Below are 24,196 nucleotides of genomic sequence, written 5' to 3'. Positions count from 1 at the left end.
CAGTCCTAGCTCTCTCAGCCTTTCCTCATAAGAGATGCTCCAGTCCCTTCATCATCTTTGTGGCCTTTCACTGGACTCTGTCCAGTATGTCCATGTCTCCTCTGTACTGGGGAGCCCAGAACTGGATGTGGTACTCCAGGTGTGGCTTCACCAGTGCTGAGTAGCAGGGAAGGATCACATCCCTCAACATGCTGGCAACACTCCTCTTAATGCAGTGAAATGCACAAAAATAAGGGTAATTCTTGCTGGAAATAGACATCTTATGACCAGATCTGAACATCTGTGATCCAAAGACCTTACCCAAGGCTGCATATTAAAAGCAGAAGCTCAAGTCTTGTCTGCTGCTCAGTTGTTACTTTTTTCAAACAACTATCTCTATTCAAGGGAGCAACCACAGCTCTAGTTGCCTGTTTAAAATGCAGGTGTTGGACCTCTCATCCAAAGGCCTCGTAATTGCTGGGTCAAGACAGTCTGTCACACAAATGGTAAATAACCACTTTGCCAGCAAGAAAAGACAGGACACATGCCCTTACATACATGCTGCATGGCATGTGCATTCACACACACTTTTTTTTTTTTTTTTTGCTTACAGTAGAACAACTTTCTTTTCCTCCAGTTTGGAAGTGTTATGTTGTCTTTGTCAAGTCCATGACCACCCTACCCAGCTGGGCTTCTTCAGACACTATCCTATAAGGATCTGTAATCAATAAGAGGTAGGCTCAACAGCAGCCACAGCTCCTTGTTATCTCTTTCCTCTTCATGTTTGATGAGAAAAAGATTGTGGGCCTGTCTGTTCATGGAAGTGACATTCTGCTGCCATCTGAGGATAGGCAGAATATAAGAAGTGAAGAAACATACAAAGAGAGTAAAAGGTAGCACATTAGTTCCTGATAGTTCATTGAAAAAATATCTGAATAATAACTGGAGAATTTCCAAAATAATTTTTAAGTATTATGGAAGGGGAAAAATTCACTACGAGCATGTAATGCAAAAAGGATTCTGAGGTAATGTGTCAGCATGATAAGAATGAGAATTGTTTCAGCGCTACAAAGAATTGAAATTTTATGCTGCTTTGCTTAAAAAATAGCCACCTATATACAATGATTTAAAAGCATGTACTAATGTTCCTGTAGTATGTGGGCCAGTTCAAAAAAAATACCATTTACAGTGCTTTTCCAGTTTATAGAAATGTTAACATTGCAGCACTTGCAATTCAAATATAATCTCTATTGCTGTAAATGGGACCCCTTCTGTTTTATGTATTATCTTGATGTTGTACTTTTTTTAATACCAATCCAGAGACCATCAGAAGACTGTTCTCATCTCACATGTGTTCTTAATGGAGGATTTTTAGAGGGATCTGTAAATAGATAGGACAGGTTTAATCAGAGCAGATAGATAGATACGTTTTTTGGATATGTATTTTGGATGCAGTTCTACAGCAGGGATGCTGCATTTATCTCCTACCCTTGAACTGATAGAGATATATATAGAGAGATATATATATATAGCTCATGCTCTATAGCCCTTCAGTAAAAAGTCTTTGATCAGATCATACAGCAGACGATTTAGACTGACTGAGGCTGCTATGAAAAGTCATGCAAAGTACCTTGACATGGAAACAAACAAAAAAAAATTAATGAAAAGTGGGAGATAAATAGTTGATCTAATAATACAGAAAAGACTGGGTTTTATAAAAAGCAGAATATGGGCATGAGATCTTTTGGCACCTTCAACTACCAGTTTTCAAAGCTGGATAGGTGAACTTCTACAATAGTGACCCGAAACCAAGTTTGTAAGTTAAGGGGGTGGGGGGGGGGAGTAAGGTTCAGTCATTCATTGCTTTCCTGACAAGGTTCAGGTTTAAGTCCCTTTGTTATTCAGGTGTGTAAAACACCATGCATAGGATTTAAATGAAAACACATGATAGAAGACATGGATCAAGTCTTTTGTGATTTAACAAGTTCATGAACAGAAAAAACAACTCTGTAGCTGCCTAAGTCTGTTTAGGTGACATCACTGTTTTTAACTTCAAGGGCTCTGCAAACTCAACAATGTAAAGAATACATACTGCATGTCAAGCCACATAATTTTACTTTTTGCTACTAAGACTTTACAGTAATTAAGTGCTTTTTATTGTATCTTTGGTCCCTGTTACCACTGTAACAAATCCCATTCCTCTCTGTGCCTATGCTAGCAGCCCAGTTCTTCACGTTAATGCTGGTTTCTGTTCTTTATTTTCACACCTTGTGTTTAATACTATTGGATAATAATCAGACCTTCTCATGTTTACACACTTACCTCTAGCTATCTTGCTGGGATATATTTTCTGAAATGGCTTGAATTCATCAGGTGGGGGGAAGTCTTCCACAGAATGGAAAGTAAATTTAGATTCAAAGTCATCTGGGAAGTTTCAGGGAAATAAACATTAGTCACTGTTAGAGAGATACTTAAAAAAAAAGAATAAAAAATTGCCACAAGTAATTTCAATTAAAAATGCTGATTCATTTTGCCCTGGAATTGATAGTGGCTCACTCCATAAACAATCTTGATGAGTACTTCTGTGAGCCATCCAAGTTTCCTGGCTTAATTGCAAACACTGCCTGGTACTAACTGAAGTTAAGCTTCTGGCTGCCATTCCAGTTTTCTGTGTTGATGATATTGTGGTAATAGACGTATTCCCAGGTTGTTTTCAAGCCATCTAGCTATAAGCAAGAATGAATAGCTAATTCATCAGACCACAGAAATAATTCGTAGCAGTCTTTGCTCTATAGGATTGAAACTACTAAATGTCCATGAACTGGTTTTAAGAACAGTAATACAAGAACACTACAGCAACTTTTCACAATCTTAAATAATTTTGCAGGTAGCGCATGCTTTTCTTGCCTACTGGATGATTCAAAACCTTTGTGAAAAAGCCTGAATTTTCTCTCGTTGTATAAAGTGGTACAAAAATGTTTCTAATGCATTTAGTTATACTACCCTGTTATTGCCATGCGAAAGTCTCAAATGAGTTTCTGAAGTCTGAGACACACACAGGCTTTTGTACTAAAATCATTAACTAAGGCTAAGAGATCTAATTTAGATTATATTACCAATGATGTGCATATTTCCATTTTTAAGTGCTGGGTAGGGGTCATAAGCTGTAGCCCAGGCTGAGACTCCAGACTTGCTTGTAAGTTCAGTTGTTGGTGATCTTGCTGGTGGCTGTGGAGGAGTGACTAGCTTCCCAGCACCTGTTCCTTAAAAAGAAGCAGCAGTCATCATCATGACTTAACAAACCTGACAGTAAGCTTTGCACAAACATGGAGGGAGCATAGAAGGAATGCAGTATTTGGGGCAAACTTACCCAGCTATTGCAGGGTACTTCAGAGCTGCTGTTTGTCAAGCCTGACCGTAGATTTACAGCATTAAGTATTAAATTGAAGTTACTGCTGGAGTTGGCTAGGGCTTGCTATTTCTAGTTCTAGGGAAAGTCTGACATTCTGAAGTATGGTTTTGTCCCAGTCTGGAGGGGGAGACTATCCTTCCACTTTCACAAGAACAAGCAGTTTCTTTCAGGAAAAGAAACAAAAAACAAACAACAACAACAAAAAAAAACCAAACCAACAACCACACTAGATGGTATCTCTAAAAGAAGATAATTTCCTGACACTTTGGCAGCTATGCAGTGGAATTGCCGTTATTCTGGTGCATTTCACTGAGGAGTGGCAAGAGCCTTCAAAGTTTACATCTTCTGGGCAGACCTACTGCAGGAATTGTGTAAGGGGGAGGGAGCCCGAGGACTCCAAGTTAGCAGCCTCTCAAAACTGCTTCTCCCCCTAGATAACCAAGAGAAAGGCAGTCTAATTTTATGGAAACCTCGAAAGTTGAACCACCATGAGAAACAGGCATCTTGATAAAATAATAGTTCATCAGACAGTTCCTGAGCAGCGTTAATCACCATCACAAAGCACCTGATCTGCTGTACTTTGACAGCCATGGGAAAGGCTGTCTAAGGGAACCAGTAATCTTTCTCTTGGCATGTGGTTGCTGAAATACAGGGTACAGAACATTTTCTTCAGAGGTTCCTTATTAAGTAGCTGTCTCCATTACTCAAACCCACACAGATCTAGGCTCATTTTTTTAATCTTCATTGTCTCAGAGAAGTCTGATAAAAGTTCCTTCTACCATCTGCTCAAGGAAACACTGGCTAATATCCCCACTTCCCAAGTAGGCAGAGAAACCTTTGGCCCTACCACCTTGATCACAGGAGGCACTGGCTGCTCCTTTTTGTTGAAAAGGAGGGGGCTGCATCTGTATTTGCCTTTGCTCATCTATGGCTGTAGCTGCCCCATCTGTTTTATTCTGTCTTGTAACGTTTCCCAGCCATTGCCAATATTGCTGCAGACTGCACAGGTACAGCAGCAGAGGGATGTCACGAGCAGGCTGGCACTCGAGCAGCTGCAAATCTGGCAGACACGGTGGCGTAGACTCTGCTGCCCTACCTGAGACTGTTAGGAGACCGCTCCTGAGCTCAGTCATTGCTCGAGACACACCAGTGCCAACACAAAAGCAAGATGAAGCTCAGCAGTCCTAAGATGTTGCTTTCACTGATCAGCATGTTGCTCCCAAGAATCACAGATTAAACTATATAGTGTGCCTGCCCAGCGCTAAGAAAAACCTGATGTTTCGCATGCTTATTACACGCCGTGCAACCTACAGGTATTCCTCCCAGGCAAGGGACCTCACCCTGCTGCTATGTGTGCTCTTCATCCCCACCCCTCCAAGCTCTCCAGCCACCAGTGCAATTTCCCCCACTAGCCAAAGTGAGAAAAAAGCTTCCCTTCTTCCAATGCCACTCTCACCTGAGCCTCGGCCAAGTCTCTTCTTCCTGGTCTCTGCCACCGCTGCGGGCTGAGGGAGGCCAGGGGTGGGAGGAAGTGGCAGCGACTGAATACTGCTTGGCTTGTGGAACTGTGACAGCAGGTGGGGAGACTTGGGGGGCAGCGGAGGGGGCACGTCAGCACTGCTGAGAGCACTGCTGAAGGCTGGGGAGGGTGGAAAGGAGAGCCTGTTTGAGGTCAGGGGGTGCATGTGTGGTGGTGGAGGAGGAGGTGGGGGGGGCGGTGTGGGAGGTGGACAATCCCTTCCTTCAGATGGAGAGGAAGCAGCAGCAGACAAATCGGTTGTCCTGCCGGGAAACCCGCAGGGGGGCAGGAGGGGCAGGGGAGGGGGAAGAGGAGGAGGAGGGGGTGGGTGTGAAGCACCTGCTTGAAACTTAGTGGGTTTGTCAGCTTGAGGAGTAGGGAGCGCGGGTGGAGGAGCAGCGTTGGGGGACACGCTCTTGGGGGGGCGCTCGGCTGGAGGGGGGAGAGGGGGAGGAGGAGGGAAAGTGAGGGAGGGTTTGCTGGAAGCAGGAGGCGGTGGAGGGGGGGCGGGCAGGCTGGGCCGCCCGGGGCTGACTGCGGCTCGGGAGGTGCTGGGAGGCTCCGGTGGGACAGCCGCCCGTGGGCCTTCGGCGGGATTCGAGGGGTTACTGCTCGCCTTTGCAGCACTGCTGTTCACTGGGGCGGAGGGCTTGGGAGCCGCTGCTCGGATTCCGGGAAGCTGCCCAGGCCTTCCAGCTGAAAAACATCGCATGTTACACATCAAGATTTTGTTCCCACTCAGACGAAACAGTGCAAAGAGCAAGCTCTTCATCTTCCCCTCCCCAGTGGTTACTCTGAGCAATTAAACTAATGCTACCAAAATATCTCGTATCCAACAGGTTGCCCCTGGTGTAACGGGGCTTGGGAGATGATGTATTCCAGTGGGCACCAGGGACTCTGCTTAGTTATTTGACGACCTCCTGTTCCCCTCCCTGTTCCTCAGTTTCTGCAAAATGAAATAGGTTAAGGAGAAGGTGCTTTTCTGCAGAGGCCTGGGGTCCTTCATATCAGCTTTGTCTGCCTAGTACAGCCCACTGAACATGGATGAGCGGTCCGCTTGGAGGAATCATAAGTCTGAGTGAAAAGCCCTCAAAGAACACGCATTGTAGATTGACACGCATCAACTTGCGTCCTTGAAGTTAAGTACTTGCTTAAGATTAAAACATTCACACAAACTTTACATAAATCTCAATCCCATGGATAAAAGCCAAATTCTTAAATGTACGGCCTCAAAGGCTTTCTGGAAGGCACAGGGGCAAGTGTTTCCTTTTCAACAGCAAATGCCCAAAGACAGTTGACTTTACAAAATGTATTTTCCTGAGTAAAGGTCAAGGATTTCACAAAGCAAGATGCAAAAAAAATAATCTCTGTATTCATATAGTCTTATAGGCATGGTCATAGTTTTAAGAGCAACTCAAAGTAGCTACTGCAGCTGAAGCTATGTGAGGAAGCCCAGTCACAAGCAGTGCTGCACATCTTGGGCTTGCCTTCCAGGAGAAAAACAAATCTGCAGGTAGAGCCAAGTTCTGTCTTTCCCTGCAAATGCCTACTTTGCTGTGTGCTGCCTGAGCAGGCACCAGCTGCCTAACGGTGCTTGAGGTCATTGATGCTGGCACTTCTTGAGGCAAAAGCAGCAGTAGGGCTCGCACACATGCCTTTTCTCCCTGTCTTGGTGAAGTGACAAGTGCCTTATTTTTCAGGTCAATAAATTACCTTGCTGGATCAAAGTTGTACGTTATAAAAACCAGAGCACAGGAATCTTAAATATAAATCTTTAAAGTAACACACAAACCTGCAATACCATAGAAATACACATAAATGGAGGGAAGGAAATGTGACGGCTTTGCCATTTGTGCTGAAGTTGATAAGCTCAGATTTCAGTACTCTATTCGATGCACAATTAAAAGTTTTCATTAAACTAATGTAAACAATCCCCATTAAAACTGTACAATGTATTCAATCTCTTTCTTACCCAGTGTAGAGATAGCTTATTATTGACATTTTAAGGAATAAGGCACCTGATATCTAGATGATTTCAAGCACATTAATTGAGCCTTCCATGGTCACAAGATGAATTAAGGGTTCATAATAAAAATCAATCACTAAAGCTAACCCCAAAGTACTTTTGTCCCAAATCGCAGTTCCCCCCAGCTATTGTTTCATTCAAATGAAGCCCTTACCCGGCATGTCCCTCTGGCCTGCTGGTCTGAGAACAGGAAAGCCACCAGCAAATAAGCCTCCCAGAGGCTGCTGAGAGCCGCCTTTGTTAATGGCTGGATTAACGCCATCTCTGTTAGCTCCTTTGGGTTCTGTTAAAAAAAAAAATTAAAAAAAAAAAAATCACAAAAAAACGCACGATATATCAGTAAGTCACTCATCCTTGCCCTCACACTGCTAAGACTTAGCACCAACACACATAGTCAAGACCAGACTTTTCCCTCTTTAGGCAGGCTCAGCAAGGAAAGTTACTGTTAATACAGTAAACTGCCATTACTCTCTCACCCATATCTTGGAGCACAGCACCCTCTGGTGCTTTTTAATTTCATACCAATTATGACATCAGCAAGAAGTTGTGTTAGATGACATTAAATTCATGCTTCCAGAATTTTTTGGCATTTTTTGTTCTTTTTATCTAGCGAAGAACAATTCTTTTGCCAGAGCGAACAATTCCCGCTTAAACAATTATTTTATTGAGAAACTCACGGATTTAATCATTCATGGGGTTTTTCTGGACAAGGAATGCCTGTTAAGGTGATTGATAGCCAGTTATGGACTTATTATTAAGCGTTAGTAGTTGTTGATCTCAGAGCAGGATGCAAGTTTAGAAAGCGTCCCCTCTCCGCATCCTAAAGCCATATGAAGATACAGAACTTTGCCGACCTTCAAACCTGCCCTTCAGTTTGAAAACTGTCCAGCTGACCTCCACAAGCGAGGCTTCAGCAAAGCTCACCCAGGGACCTTACTCAGGAGCACATACTTACTTTCAAGCTGTGGTGCACTACGGTCATTGATTTGAGTCACTTTTCTTAGGCGAGTTCCCTGCTGGATGTCAGCTAAGAGTGCATTTCGTGCCTTTTGGTCTTCCTTTCGCAATTTTGGTACCTCTGAACTTGCCTGTTGACAATAAGAGCATTAGATGGGAGGTACAAACAAAAATACATGCTTATAAAGGACACATAAGCAAACATGGGATAGAAGATCCGAAATAAACCACCCTTGGCACCTGTCAATTCAAAGCCTTTGAGTTAAACCAACAAGAACAGCATTCAGTTGTATAGGAGGCAGGAAACCTGAAAGTTTGAATAGAACATGAATCTAACACTAGCTGTGCTAATACTGTTGAAAGGAAATTAGGGGACATGCTTAAATGAAACGTGACCTCTTGCTTGGCCATTTATGGTCTCTGGCCCGCAACTCCAGCTCTGCCTGCCTCTCTTGTTAGCTCTTTTCATTCTATTTACAATGCTTTACAACAAAGATTTTATATGCCACCTTAGAATAAACATACTTCTGTTTTACCCACTGTGCCTTAGGAAAAAAAGACAGCTAATTGCATATTGCACTTATATTTGAATGTGATCATTAGCTAATTTAGACTGTTTCTGTATTGGAGATTTACACCAGTTTAAGTAGACTGTCTTTAGAAGAATACAATTATATTTTAGTAACTTTTCTAGCCTAATCAAGGTCCATAAATGTAAAGTCAGGTTGTAGTTTAAAGTTTTGTAATAAAACAATAAAATATTTTTATTCTTTATTTTTATTTCATCAAGTTTCCTGTTATTACAAAAAAATAAAAATCTTCAAAAAGTTTGGACATTTTGCTTTCCTGAAGCATATATAAATGAGCAAAGCTGTTATTTCTAAACCTATTATGTGGTTAACAGAGTGGTCTAACAGAGAGGAATCTTCACATCAGAGGAGCAATATGCTGCATGTGTCCGCAGCTACTGCAAATTCCCGTAGGTTAGCTAACTTCCTAAAGAGAACAAATACCAGAAGTGCTTCCACAGCCCTTCCACAGCCCTTGATGCTAAAGCATCATAGTCACAATAAAACAGAATAATATTGTCTCACTTTAAAACAGAAAACCCAACTTGGTAATAGCATTCTGAAAGCAAAACAGAAACTTGAAAATACTTAACCAGTTGCTGAATTAATAAAATGTCTAACTTGCTAATCCTAAATGAAGAATTATACTGGTACAATATTACTTGTGGTTATTTTTGTACTTGCTAAAAAATAAACCAAAACAATTTATATTTGCAGAGCCCCACTAGATGGCACTCCAGATTGCCACTAATGCCAGCTGCATTCCTGACACCTGATGTAAAAACTCAGAATTACAATCTTGTGATTGATACTCTAACCATATATTATTTAAACATATTAGAAAAAATCCACTTTGTTACATGGTTTCCTAATTTGAAACAGCGCTGCCTGCCCTTGTGCTTTCAGGACAGCGAGTCCCACTGTCCATTAAGACAACCCAGAAAAGCTGCCTGTGTAAGCAGTGTTAGAACACGTACCAGCCAGAAACTATTTCCACACACATTTTCTGTAAGTTGACAATACTTACTGTGAAAAATGGAAATACCATCACTGGAACAAGGGTGACTCCCCTTCTCACAAAAGCTTTTTATCAGTATCTTGAACTTCACGCCTCTCTACTCCCACTAAGGACTTCACTGTAGCAGGACAACCAGGATCTAGAGGGATCTGATCAAGACCTATGTTTAAAATTAGATCCAGCAGCTGTGTTTTCATTTCTGGGTTCAAGTGTCCGTATATTATGCCAGCTGTCCACTTCATCTCCCTGATCTACTCTGAGCAGGTAGGCTATTGGAATATAAAGTCTTGATATCCAAATAGCTATTAGGCTAAAATACCCTACTTATGGCAACTTATCTTTCCAAGTGACCCATGACTTGATATCACTTTAACATGGCAAAGATACTAATTTGTTCACAATTTGTAGCATAAAAAAGCAGGAACACTATTCTTCAGGCCCGTAACGCAGCGTAACAAGCTGCCTTTCTCTTACGATAAATGCCCTTACTTCAAGCACGACCCCATCCCACGCCCCAGCTGCTTCTTCTTTCTCCTCATGTACGTAAGAGATACAATCTTCCATGCCCAGCCTGGCAGACTCGGGTGATTGATTAGCTGCTGAGTAGCTTGATACGGATTCTCTTTTTCCATTACAACGTCAAGATGGTCTGGGGTGTAGTGTTGCCTGGTTGCACAGCTGTCAGAGCTCCTTCGGATTTCTTGTTTGCTGCCTGCACTCCCAAGGCTGGTGACAATTCTTGTCAAGAATCATTTCACAAGGTAAGTATCCCACCCGCTTATCTACTGGCATCCTGCATTTGCAAATTTGTGTTTTTAACATATTGCTTTTTGATACACATCAGAAAGGAACCTTCCTTTGATTAAAAAATTAACCTGGCATTCACACTCATGCTATGCCTGCGATACATAGCTCAACAGATACTGAATGTGTAAGTTGTGGATCAAGAGAAAAACAAACCCAGGAACTCTTATGGGTGTCAAATCTTCAATCCCGACCACATGAAATCGAAGCATTTAAACAGGAAGACAAATACATTTTGAGTCACAGAGGAAAAACAGCTGCGAGACAAAGAATGCTTTCTACCTCCCCATCTGCAGCACAGCCTCATTTATTTACAAAAAGAGAAACATCTCAATCTTTCAATGAAAATCAGAAGGGAAGCAGAGAAGAATGTGAAGATCATTTGTTTTATCAGATGCTAGAGCTGCCTCAGGTAACACAGAGTGAAATTAAATTCCATACTTTATTTACATGAATCAGTAAGGGAACGGTGGGCTCTCATTACCATAGTAACCATTAGGTTATTCTGCTACTCTTTCAGACATAAAGAATGGCACATTCAATACCTACTTGGAAACAGAACGGAACAAACCACACATGTAAATTGCCTGAACATAAGAGATCTACTCATCTCACTGAACTCCACTACTTTTGTCTTCAGTGTCCTAAATTACACCCTCAGCTATGTCATTCAGTAAGGTATAGGATCAATGTTTGGGCTACCTGACAGGTCTCCAAAGTACCTGCTAACAGGAAGATATCATTAAATCACAGTAATTAAGTGGTATTCCAGAGTGTAAATCATCAATGATGGAAATAAACATTTCAAAATTTGCAGGTGATAGCTTAGACTGGCAGAGAAATCAATAATGAGGACGGCATGATTATACATAGAGATCCAAATCACTTCAACTTGAGGCCGTTTGAAAAGAACAAATCAAAACATAGCACTCTTCCACCACTGGGAAAAAATAAATACACAATATACAAATGTAAAACTGAAAATTACTCCATGAAAAGTTCTGGCCATACCTCTGAAATGAAAGACTGCATCCAGAGTGTCACAAGCCTGAACCTGTCAGTGGGCTCCAGCAGTGAGTGTGCATGAGCAAGTAAGTGTGCCTGACCTCCTAGCACAGTGCCATGGCACGGAGGGATAGCACACTCCCCTGATATATTTTTTCCTTTCAGAAAAATAATGTGAGCAAAAACGGAATTACAAGTTCAGTTCTGGTCTCCAGATCTTTAAAATTATGTTGAAACACTGGAGATGCACAGGAAAGAGCCAACATGGTATTCAAAAAGCTGGAGGAAACAGTTCAGATTTTAGCAGCTCAGTCTGGTCTGTCGGCCCTGAAGCCTGTCTGAGGGGTGGTCTGCCTGCACAACACACAAACCTTTACAGGGAAATGATGGTGAGGACTCAGGGTCTGTTAATCCAGCAGAGACAGACATTTGGTGAATTAATGTAAGACACAGCCAGACAAGCTCCAATTAGAAAGCAGCAAGTACAGAAGCAGCCAGAGTAACCATTCTGCAGCAAAGGGCTGTGGACCGCAGCAGATTATCAATTTCTTGGTTTTCAGATCATGGCTGGATCCTCTCTGGCAGAAGCGCTTTTTGTGAAGCACAAGTCACTGGGCCCCGCACAGAGGTACTTGCTGACATGCAATACACCTTGCAGTGGGGAGGTAGCCAGTGGTACGTAACAGTTTCTTTCAGTTTTGAGTTCTGTGAAAGTGAATCATTTTGTTAGGCAGAACAACTCTGCTTCCACTGTATATATGGACCACGCAAGGTTTGGCCCTGAATAATCACAATCTTAACACCCTAAACTAGGTTGTATCAAACAAATTAAGATCAGAGAGACTTCTTTAAAGAAACTGGATTGAAATCCATGGCAATGAGGTCCATTTCTGGGTACATTACTGCTGCGATACTTGCATCACCTTACAAAAAATGACTTTACATCTTGCAAGACGGATGGGAACATCAACCTACCCTCTGGGCTCCTATGATACTTAAAAATATTTAAGAGGGATACGTGCTCAGATACTGAAATGATGTAAATGCAGAAGGCACCAGGCATTTGAACAAGTTCATAGTAGTACTAATTATAGGGAAGTACTAATTATTATCTTTCAGATTTTAAAGAGCACCCCTGCACACAGAAAAGGGGAAATCCTCTGGACTCCAGGCAGGTAGTTCAGGTCACAGTGGATGCATACACTGTCCCACAAAAGGGTTATATTTACTCTGATTTTTAAATATGCTCTTTACTGAATTTTCAAAATACTTCACGGTAGCGTAGATCTTCATAAACGTGACAGTTGCAGCAAAAATGTACCTCCAGCCATCTGGACAATCCAGTAGCCAGGCACTCACGGACCTTTGTTTCAGAATAAACCCATCAGCTAATTGGGAGAAGAGGTTCCACTATTCCAGCTCTATAATAGGTAGGAGCCATAAGTAAGATAAAATAAAGCACAATTCCATCCAAAGGCACTACATTCTCTTTCATTTCAGAGAACTTGCAGTATGGAGTATTTATACTCCTAATATGTAATGGATTGTATCATCACAGTAGATTCTCTTTCCTGGTCACTTTTTATAGGAAGTATTGAAAATACAGCTGTGTAGAAAATTTATTTGTTTATCTGAACTAGATAAAAAAACAAAACCAAAAAAGAAGCCAAAATACTTTTAGCTTATCCCTAACTATCTACTTGGTGAGACACACACTGACAAAATTAAAAATCAATCAATTTGACATGCAGTATTTTGTTATGGGCAGAAAGAGAACTCTCTCTTTTGCTGACAATTTCATTTATTTCTGTGAATCTGGTGCCAATCACCCTTCCTCTCTCCCATGACCAATTCTTCCCCCTAGACAAAAAAATAGGATTCAATGTAGAGATCAAGCACAGATACTGGGAGAAGGCATATGCAGCCTATATTTTAGTAAAAGAAGAGTTTGAGGACAGCTCTTAACAAACCCTCTGCTATGCTCAGCCAAACCTGCACAGACGTGGGCTGAGGCAAGGGATCTTCACCAACGCAGCATGGAACACCTCAGGTTTGGCTTTTAAGGAAGGGGAAAGATGTTGGAGCAAGATAAAGAAAGATGAACAGAAAGCACTAAGATAAGGGATGCTTGACCACAGAGACACACGTTCATGAAAACAAGAGTTCCTGGGCCAGTCGTGGCCTTCTCTGGCATCCAATCTGGCATGATTCAGAGATCAAACTTAAACTAAGAAATGCAAAAGTCTACAAACATGGCAATGGACAATTAAAACCAGCGTTTAGAACAGCAGACAGGGCAAAACCAGCAATAGCTGCGTAGGCAATGCAGTCAGTGATGTGACAGGGCCAAGTCTGGCCGAAGAAACTGTGCATCAACAGCGAGAGACAACTGAAACATCTAAACCTTAATTCAAGGACATACAAAGCATCAAGGAAGAGCCAAACAACTAGAAATATAACAAAAAAAGCCAAATATTATTTGTATATTAACAATAACTGGAATTCTGGTGTAGACAAATATGGATTGTTTAGGAAAGAGAACAATAAAGGTGAAGCTAGCTGTGTAACGCTGTACGTGCGTCAAGCCAGAGATGGCTAAGAATATCAAGAAGAAAACACAGCTTGTTTGGAGTTGGTAAATCATCTGAGGAAGGATGATGAGTGTTCTCACCGCCCATATGGCATAGCAAGGCTCTCCAAGTAGGAGAGCACAGAGGGAGAGATGATGACTAGGTCCCCAACCAGCCATAAAGCTCCTGTTCCCTTGAAGGAAAGCCAAGCACAGGACTGGTGCTCACAACAGTCTTGAAGGGCACAGACACAGAGTTAGGGGCCATAAGGAGCAACATCCTGACAAAACACCCTTCTGGGAACACTGCTGATGAAAAAGACTGGACTAAGAACAGGGGACACCTGCTTGCGAGCAACTTACTCCATAACATCCTTCCACCTAACCACAAGCTGCTGACTGCAAGTGTTTTACAAGGAGATCGCTGTAAGCATCCGGATTAATGTATTTAAATGAATTCAACTCTTAAAAGACTGCATCCTTTTCAAAAACAAAACTGACAGAAAAAAAAATATTGACAATAAGATGCCAGAACATTCTAACAAACTACATTGTCATAATTTTTTATTAAAAGAATGAGGTTGTTTTGCAACAATGGAAGATGACCAGAAATCTCAGAGTAAGCTAGCCAGTATGTCTTCTTTGATGTAGCATAGGATTATAAAAGTCATCTACGCATTTGTAGCCCAACACGAAATCTGAGACGCCAGAGGAACTTGTTTTCCCAAGATCAATCCACTATTACTAGATTAGAATTATGCCAAGAATTCTCAATTTTGTATTTGCAGCAGAAGCCGTTTGCCCAGCAGGCAAAAGCATTGCTTTTACAAAGAATTCTCAAACCGGCAGCTAAAGTGTTCCCTTGGGAATGTGCCAATTGCAACAAAAACCAGGAGCTTATTAAAATAATAAAATAAACCCAGTTTGCAGCAAGTCACAAACAGAAGTACAATAGAGAAAAACATTGTCATTCTTCTTGCATTTACTTTAAATATGCATCAGGTGTGGTTTCACTAATGCACTGTCAAATGCAAAAGAAAATAATCAAAACAATCCCCCCCTTCCAGCTTAAGGAAAAATCCAGTAAGGCTCAATAACAAAGCACATGACTTTTTTATTTTAAATGTTCGTTTATAAAGAAGCTTGCAAGATCTGGTATCTGTGAGTTTTGTTCATCTATTCACAATAGAGGCCCGACCTCTAACTTAAAGCTTTTTAATTATGGGAAACCTTGCCATGGTGCAAGACCCCGCCTGCACAGTCAATCGCAAGATCAGAGCCGCTTCTTGTGTTTCTGCTGTGTAGCATAGGACAAAACTAATTAATTCTTGGCACTTGGTCTACCTGGGTAAACACGGCAATCTCTCAGCCTTCTAGCAAGCTGAGCTTCAAACGCTTCCCATGCGTGGGGTCACCTCCAGCCAACATTTTTTCTGAGGGAACCCACATAAGGGGACCTGCCAAACAGCTTCCTGGCAGCTAATGAAGTCATTGTTTCGAGAAAATGACAGGACCAGCGTTTCACGATTCCACCTACACCCAGCACAATAATGATTAACCATGATCTCAGCCTCCATCACACAAAGTTCTGCATTCTGAACCTGCAGGGTTGAAAAGGTCATCGAACAATCTGTGTACTTAGATAGACTGTGTCTACATCAGCCTCGTTCCTCAACTTCTAGCAAGGGAAGTACTGTGCAAAAGTTACAAATCTCTTCCTGGCATTTTAGCCTCCGCCTAGTCCTGGCATTTGTCCCAAATAACGAGGCTTTTCAGTGTTAGCAGAGCCCGGTGCCTGCTCTGCACTAGCAACTACCTGCTTGAAGTGTACCAGTAGACACAATGACAGGGAACAAAAGATAAAAAAAAAAAATAGCATAACAGGAGTTATTCTCTTCCACATCTGTATTCCAATGCTCATTTCGAACACCACCAGCAATCAATGCCACTGCACCCAATAAAACCCTCTTCATTTTATGTTAGCACCACTCCATCAGACAATGTAAATCTTGTATACTTAAAGGTTCAATTGCTCCTGCTACAAACGAGCAGTGGGCTTATTAACAAGGGTGTACTTAAAGTTTTCCAGTGTGGGTTGCTAAATTTTTGTACCTGAATGCAAAAATGCAACAGAATCAATATGATGATTTATACCTGCTGAGCCATTTAGCTTTTCTGTGGGTATTTAACTTACTGACACCCACATTTTAAACATAAATTCTAGTTGTTCCTTCATGAAAAGAAAATACGCAGTAACAGAAGCCACCAAAATGGGGGCGGTATAAAATCAAAACTACTCCAAAATCGTTTCCTAGCAGTTCAGAAAGATCACAAGTCAGATACCAAAAATACCCTGAGACTGGCTTCAAAAAATTATTTTGAACTTCACCTTCTGATTTCTCAATTTTTGGGATTCAAATTCCCAATATTTCCTCTGCATCAACTAAAACAGAAGTGAAAATTCTTACACAAACAAGAAAACCTGAGGCCCTGGCATTGCAATGAAAATGTCAATCAGCACAAGCCTGAAAATACTGCCGTGGGAGCTGATGTTTATTCTCTCTGTCTACCATAGCAGGGTCCCCAGAATGACAAGGGCTACTATGAGTAGTGATAACAAAATATTCAACATGTGACAACCTACACATATCACAATTTAATCTTACTCTATTCAAAGAATGCTATGTCACTTCTCCTACCCAGTTACCTGTGAAGAAGCTACTGATTTTTCTGAAAAGCCTTTTAGCATCCATGCAAAATTATGGTCAGCCCAAGATAGGAGAATAGTGAGAAACTAACATTTCTTGCAATGTCACCTACCAGCCACGCAGAGAAGTCCAACTCAAGTATTGCTATAATTGTGAGTTCTCTTTTAATTAAAAGTCTACAAGTGTAATATTAATTGACAGATGGAATTTAATATGTAGACACTGCATACACTACAGATGGAGCACTGATTTTTTCAGGGCAATGCTAGGCTGCTTCTAGTACCTGGGCTTGATCATTTACAGCTGGTACCTCTGCAACACACTGCAATCTCCATACTTTCATATGGAAAATTATACAGATGAAAAACAAACAGCAAGAGTAAGAACAAAAATTAAATGCTTTCCATTCAGACAACATGTACAACACACAACATTATGAAGAAACCCGCAAAACAGAACTCACCACCTAAATACGTTAGAAGTGGTGACCTAAGAGATCTCAAGTCCAGATGAAACACACAGAGCAATGCCAACACAGTATTTATGTTTGCTTTACATCTTCACCACCTTTCATAGCTCCTGTATTCGTTGGCTACAAGAGTAGAAGGCTAAAGCAGCAACAGTTCGAGATGCCCTAGCTATGCAATTCCACATTTTCCACTATCTGAAAATTAAGTCAAATAAACCACACAAAGACACAGCATTTTTTTCTACATAATTGCCCCTCACTTCTTTATGAAAGCAGACTGGTGTGAGATGTGATACATTATTAAAACACTATAAATCAGTTCCTTTACTTTGGCTGGAACAAAGAATTCTCAAAAATTTCAGCTGCACCTTGCCCAGCCCTTAGCACAGCCTGTATGATGGCCAGTCATCAACCAGATTACCAAGCTTGCACTTTCTCTTGCTCCAGTATGTTTTACCTAGCAGCAATATTATGATTTAGTGTCTCTGACCTAGGGACTTCATGACAAAGTTCTAAATATCATCTTACTCACAGCTCGCATGAAATTTTAATAAACACATTCCTACATATTTTGTAATTGGCACTATGCATGATTCCATTCTTTCAGTGTTAGGCTTGCATGTCTAGGGGTCTGAATGAAAACTTGAGGAATTACCTTAATTTTTACAATAAATAATTAGCAAGCATGCACACACACACTTACATGTGCACATTCTCTCATATTATATTTAGTAAGACCAAATCAAATTACCATAAATCATCAGTATCTTCAGCCAAGCTGTTTTACATGCATTGCTTTTTCTCTTTCCAAAGAACAGTAGTGCTAAATGTCACAGGAGCAAAACCAACTCCTACACAACTTCAGATATGCACTGTAGCTCTTTGAATTTCTTGGGAAGGTTGAAGGAAACAGCTCAACAAGGTTTGCACTCCAACAACTGCATGAAGGAAGGGAAAAAAACATCCCCCCCAAGGAAAACTACCAGCTGATGTTTTCCTTCACATTGGAAATCCTACCTCTATGTAAATTATGCATTTATCACAGTGTTATACCATAAGGAATTGCTCTTCTGAGCTTTTATTACAAAACCAGAAGATACAGTCAGAATAGCAAACTTGGTAAACACATACATATGTTTATCTACACCAGAAATTCTATTTATTTTCTTTTTTAGCTAAATAAGAATTCATCAATCATTAAGATTAATCTACACACCAGTCTAGCATTCAGCATCATTCCAAGTTTCACATTTCTCTCACCAAAGCAAGCATATTCCTTTCTTCTCCTGCTCTCCTAGTTTTCAGTATGCCAATAAGGCAAATAAACTCCTGGTGCAACTTTACTGGCTTTAATCGTTTGATCCATTATTATTTTTTGGGGTTAATTTCTATGCTAAGACTTTAGTAATAACAATTCTAAAGAGAACAGAAGTATTTTCTTAAACTCCAAAAACATATGAATCATTAAACAAATATCTTCTCTGAATAAGGCACAACCCACAGGGCTGCAACACATCCACACTTCCTTCAATATTAACATTTTAATAGGTTACAACCAATCATAACATTAGGAATTCAAATGTACAGACAAAGGCTGCACAGCAGTGAGCAGCCTCCACTGCATGTAAAAAGTGAACGTGGTTTATCAAAACAAAATTCTCTCTTGATCCTCTCTTGGAAGATTAAGCTGAGAAATTTTTAATCACTCTCAGTGGTGGTATTTACTCCTGGAAATATGACAGCCAAAACTAACCAGAATGCCTCATATACCAAACTAAATGGCAAAAGAGGCAAAAGAAATAGAGGGGGAATAAAAAGATTTTTTCAGGAGCAGAAATCTTAAAAAAAACCAAAACACCCCCCCCCCCAAAAAAAAAAAAAACACCAACAACAAAAACCTATTAAAAACCACACTCTATGTGATGCACATATGCCTATAAAATTAAAAGAGCTTTACGACAAACATCCTAATACCTCCTTGCTAAGTTTCCTTTATTAGGGTGGAAGGGAAAAGGGAAAGAGAAAAAGATCTGAATTCTGTAAGCCAGTGCCAGGAAATATATTGGGGCACAGTTTTATTCTGCCTACTCATCCCTCTCATCTTTATCTAGACCCCCAGAAGGCAGGCATTTGAAGCCATGCTCAATTAATCCAATTAGCTCTATTTACATTTTGACTCAGCCACCTACATCTGCTATTGCAGATAACCTACCATTCCCCCCTGAAAAATCCACTTTGTTTTCTTCTAGGTACGCTCTAACAGCCAGTAGCTTTTCAGCTGTTGGGCACAGGTGGCTCCTAGCATGTCTTAAATACCATCTCCAAATCACTTTAGTATTGCCTTGCAACAACTTCTGTGAGCAAAATTCAGTACAAATACTTACAGAATATCTACAAGTCCAATATCTGCAAAACCTTAACCTACGCACAGACATTTCTCTTTTAACATAAATCAGTTAAGTTAAACTAGTGGATTGCCTGCATATCGATAACAAAACTAAAACCTAACTTTTAATTGCTAACATGTAAATGTTACTCTGGTTTAATTATATCAATATAATAAAAATCACAGTGCTGTTTACTTTGGAATGTTTCCAGGTGTTGGCCAAATAAAACTTACTTGTTTAGAAGGTTTTCCTTAAACCTACATGCCTGTTAGAATTTTTCTTCTTCCATCCTCCAACTGTAGATTTAGCAGCTGTAACAACAGCTGGGCAGTTTAGCAGCTGTAAAAGACACATCAGGTTCTAGAAAATAGCTTTGTAGTAAAAGAAAATAGGGTCTATAGTGAGTTTTCATGGATTTCCCATTATAAGATTTTAGTCTGCAACTTGGCACCAACTGGAGACCTGACTCTTACACTGCGCTTTTGCTGAACTCACCAGGCAGACTACAGATCCTCTCAAAGTTAGCCCTCTCTGATTCAGTTTTGATAGGGAAAAATCCATTTGCTGTTACAAAAAAAAAAAATGTTCTGTCACATCATTTTACTAATTCTTTATGTTGGTTCATGTGTTCTTTTCAGTGTCAATGGAAAGCTTTAATATTAGGCATTAATTAGAAAAGCTTTAATATCAGGCATTAATCAGAAAAGCTTTAATATCAGGCATTAATTAGAAATACGTTCAGTTTGTATCATATCACCATGGTAAAACTGACCCTAAATTCTGTATGTCTTATGTGCAGAAGATCACATTTGAAATAGAATGATCTAACTAAAATATGGAAATACAGTATAAGCCTTCTTGCATCAAAACCCCATCCTAGTAGAGGTTCTAGTCATCAGAAAAGGAGGGGAAACAAAACCCCAAACATGTTCATACTGGTCCTTACAGGTACTCTTAGCTTTCTCAAGTCATTTACAAGTGGTATATGTTAGCGAAGTCTAAAAATGTCTCTGGATATTTACTGAGCTAAATTTGTTAGGATAAGAACACTTGCAGCTTCTGTTGACTTTAATTGCAGCTGCGGGCATTAAGTTGCTTACAAAATTCAGCCTACTAATTTCAGTATCTAACTATAGGTTGTGTACCAACCCAGAAGAGCTGTTAATTGAAAACACTGCTCATGGTGCCCAAAGTTAAAACAGAATGATAAAAGGAATAAAACACTGCTGATTTAATGCAGTCTTTGTCTTCCTCTTCTTCAGCTCCACAATTCATGGAGTTTTACAAAATGGTTCAGCCTACAAAGTAGCAGAGAGAAACATGCAAGGAAACCTCCTCCTGGAAGAAGATAATATAAGAACATCAGCAAACAAAATTAACCGACCTTCATGGGGACAAAACAGGCAGAGATGCCAGAGAATGCAAGGGAGAAATAAAGTTCTTAAAAAAAATAAAATAATAATTTGAAGTACACTTGAAGTACCATGTACTGCTTTGCTACAGTGACTAACATACACTGCAAATAATTACAGCAGTGACAGAAAAACATAAGGGAAAAAAAAAGTCAGGAGAGATTTTGTGTCTTTAACACAACCATGCCGGGTTTCACTATTTCAAAAACAGCCTAAGAATTTCAATGCAGAAACAGGCTATGAACAAATGATTGCAGAATACAAGGAGTGACTTACACACATTTTACCATAGATACAATAATTGATTGTGAAGGTATGAAAATGCAATACCCTGAAACTCCACTCAGAGCATCCTCCTCTTATTGCAAACATGCTGGCAGGGCACATGTTCTACTTCATGACACGCAGAGTAATGATCTGTTACAAGCGGTAGTTGTTCCTGCACATGTATAAAAGCATATTGTACTGTATCACCAGGAGGACGGCATGTGCTAGAAAGAGCAACACCTACCACTGAACACTGTGAGTCTTAATAGAAGCTGTAAGAAAGAGGATGAAGAAATTAACACTTACAACCTGCACATTACCAATACAAAAATGAGTTCCCTGTGGCTGGAGAAGTATTCACAAATGTTAAATTCTCAGCACATGCACTCTAATGCAATGATCTCCAAACTTTTTGATCCTGCACCCCTAGCAGTAAAACAATTTTTGAGCATATACCCCAATATATGTGTATTTATTTATAAATAATACGCATGTATGACCAAAGTTCTAATATTTTCTTCCTGCACCCCAATGGATCATCTCACACATCCCACTTTGGAGACCACAGGTCTAATGAATAGAAGAACAAAAGCCAGCAAAACAAGCATCTGCCTCAGACATTTGCTATGAATATCCACGACAAAATTCTGGGAGCTCTGAGCTGGCTACTATAGCTAAGCTTTTGCTAATAGAGATGAAAAGTCAATCTTACCAGAGGTGGTGGTGGAGGGGGCCCTCCAGAAGGTGGTGGAGGTGGTGGAGGAGGAGGTGGTGGTGGCGGCGGCGGCGGCACAGGCATCCGTTAAGATTTCTAGCTTCACGCAGTTATGAAAAATATAGCCAAAGTCTATGTCCTTGAGGGGAAGGAAGAGAGGAGAAAGAAAAGTGGGAAAAATAAAAAGAAAAAAAAAAAGAAGAGGAATGTGTTTATACACTGTAAGCTGAAGATCAGCCAAATTTCTAGCTCTCAGCAGACTGAAGACTTTTATACTGCACTGATTCCAAAACTACAGTACGAACAGCCTCATTATAGTTATCTGATGACAACATTCATCTAAAGAGCAAGCTCACAGATCTGGACAAGTGCCATGAATACCAAATACATAGATGCCAACCTGTCCAGCTTTAACTATTACGCCTTGCCTTAATCTAGCGCACAGCCCTGAAATGCAATTCTGCAGAGAACAAATCACAGTCAACCACATGTAGACACCCCTGCTGGGACAAAAACTCCATTGACTTTAAGCCAGAGTTTTGCTGCTCTAAGGACAGTGTAAGGAACTTTGTAAGGTTTACTGAACTTGCTCCAATGTTAAAAAAAAAGGAATAAAAAGACATGATTGAATAATAAATGAAGAAATAATTCTACAAAAATTTCATTAAATACAGTTCTATTACCAAATGACAGCACATAATACTTGAAATGCTTCATCCTTAGAGTCACATGTGTTTTCCTGCCATTTTTGTTAAACTTTTCACAATTCTTAACTAATACGCTGACTAAAAAGACACATATCTTCCAATAAAAGCTGTAAATTGTTGGATTTTTTTAAAGTCTGCTGCAGAATGACAGGGCATCACTCACTGATTTTCATCTCTAACCCAGCCCCCGGCATGACTGCATCCCCCCTCAGTATGAACTAATCTGTAAAGCCAACAAGCAACCCCTGTATTTCATCAGTAAAATTGCAAATGAAAGTACTAGGCAGTGCCAAAGAGAGCCCTATACATGCCATACTTGATAACTTCTTTTATTTTGATAGTGACTCTTGGATAAATGCTCCAAACATGGTTTTACGTCTAGTTTTACGTCCATCGTGTCATGACTGTTTTCTGAGACTCTTCACAATGTCACGTGGAACAGCGTCAAAAGCAAAATACGACATCCAGTATTTCTTTCCTTTCTGTAAGGCTTCATCTTAGCAGGAAATTACGTTGATTTGACACATTTGTTCTTTATACATCTCTGTAGATCATAATTTGTTTTCCTGTCTCCTCTAAGCATTTATAAACATTTTACTCATTTTTATGTTTCTCTAGAAATTTATGTTATGTTGAAAGGACCACAATTTGCAGGCCCTACTCCCCTCATCCTTCCCTGTTTTTTTAAAAGCAGGCACTCTGTTTACACTTTTCCAGCTGCCTGAAACCTTTTGGTCAAGTAATTTAAGAATCACCTGTGTAAGCAGGAGAAATGAGGCAGTTCAATCTGGAGAGCTTCAGGAGAGAGGGCAAGACAGAAATGAGGCAAGTTACAATCTTTAGGAGAATACTTGGCTGTTTTGTTAGAAAGGGCTAGATTAGAAGAGGCAATGACGTTAAAAGGTACATGCAGCCTTGTCCACTTCCTAGTAAGTGTATGTGAACAACATCCAGATAATATTTGAGTATTTCCTTCTGCTGTATCTTGTAAAATACTTTATGGGAGATTGATCAAAAATTAACTGTGCAGAGCCTCTGCACCATTTGCTTTCTCCCTTAAGACATTGCTATGCAAAGGACTAGTGTTTCAAAGCACTCTGGATCTGTAACAGAACTGGTTACAATCATTTCAATAATGGCTTAACAAAGCTTTCCAAGAAAGCTGACATTGCAGCATCTCTACCGTTCCACCCTCATTGTTGCCCTGTGCAAAAAGCTATTATCAGAAGATATCTCTCTTCCTCAATTAAGTCATTCAAAAACATGGACATAAGGAGAATGCATCTTCCCTGCTAATAATATGTTTTGTGCTAGTATCTTCCTGCCCTGCAATACAGGCCTTTTGTCTTCATTAAGGATTTAGATTGGGAAATATGCTCTTAGTCAAATTAGAAAAAAATACAACCCACGCTTCTGTGGTAGACCATGTGCATGGCAGCAGGAGGTAAAGCACACTGGAGGCGAGTAGCAGTGGGAGAAAGGAAATGGGAATCAGCTCTTGGTATTTAGAAGTCAATCTTGCACCTGAAATGCAATCAGTTGACTTTTCTATCTGCCTCTCACCAGTCCCAGCCCCAGCATCCATTCCTCCAAGTGATGCAGGCTAAGTTCCAGGACCAGAAACTGGGTGGCCATCTACAACCCAAAATTCAGTGCATAGGAAGTGTTCACTT

At 40.4% G+C, this 24,196-nt stretch overlaps 1 protein-coding gene across 1 annotated transcript; it reads right to left on the bottom strand.

Annotated features, from left to right (window-relative positions):
* Nucleotides 1-1,319: 1,319 nt before the first annotated feature.
* WIPF3 (WAS/WASL interacting protein family member 3) lies at nucleotides 1,320-22,717 on the bottom strand. The gene is made up of 8 exons (XM_059818838.1): nucleotides 22,687-22,717; nucleotides 21,814-21,836; nucleotides 7,892-8,024; nucleotides 7,091-7,219; nucleotides 4,848-5,606; nucleotides 3,096-3,242; nucleotides 2,302-2,403; nucleotides 1,320-1,360 (listed from the first exon to the last, which is right to left on the bottom strand). The coding sequence occupies exons 1-8, from the start codon at nucleotides 22,715-22,717 to the stop codon at nucleotides 1,320-1,322; spliced, it is 1,365 nt and encodes a 454-aa protein (XP_059674821.1).
* Nucleotides 22,718-24,196: the final 1,479 nt, after the last annotated feature.

This window comes from Gavia stellata, chromosome 6 (assembly GCF_030936135.1).
Source record: "Gavia stellata isolate bGavSte3 chromosome 6, bGavSte3.hap2, whole genome shotgun sequence".
In the NCBI taxonomy this organism is placed as follows: domain Eukaryota; kingdom Metazoa; phylum Chordata; class Aves; order Gaviiformes; family Gaviidae; genus Gavia; species Gavia stellata.
Note: the sequence above shows the minus strand (reverse complement) of the source record. Positions and strands in the feature narration are given on the sequence as shown.

Excerpts from the sequence above, each read along its gene's own strand:
- WIPF3 (XM_059818838.1), bottom strand. The coding sequence starts at position 22,717 with ATGCCGGGGGCTGGGTTAGAGATGAAAATCA. Across the intron at positions 7,220-7,891 it reads TAGTGCACCACAGCTTGAAA|AACCCAAAGGAGCTAACAGA; the intron begins GTAAGTATGTGC and ends TTTTTTTAACAG. Across the intron at positions 2,404-3,095 it reads TGGAAATATGCACATCATTG|ATGACTTTGAATCTAAATTT; the intron begins GTAATATAATCT and ends GAAACTTCCCAG.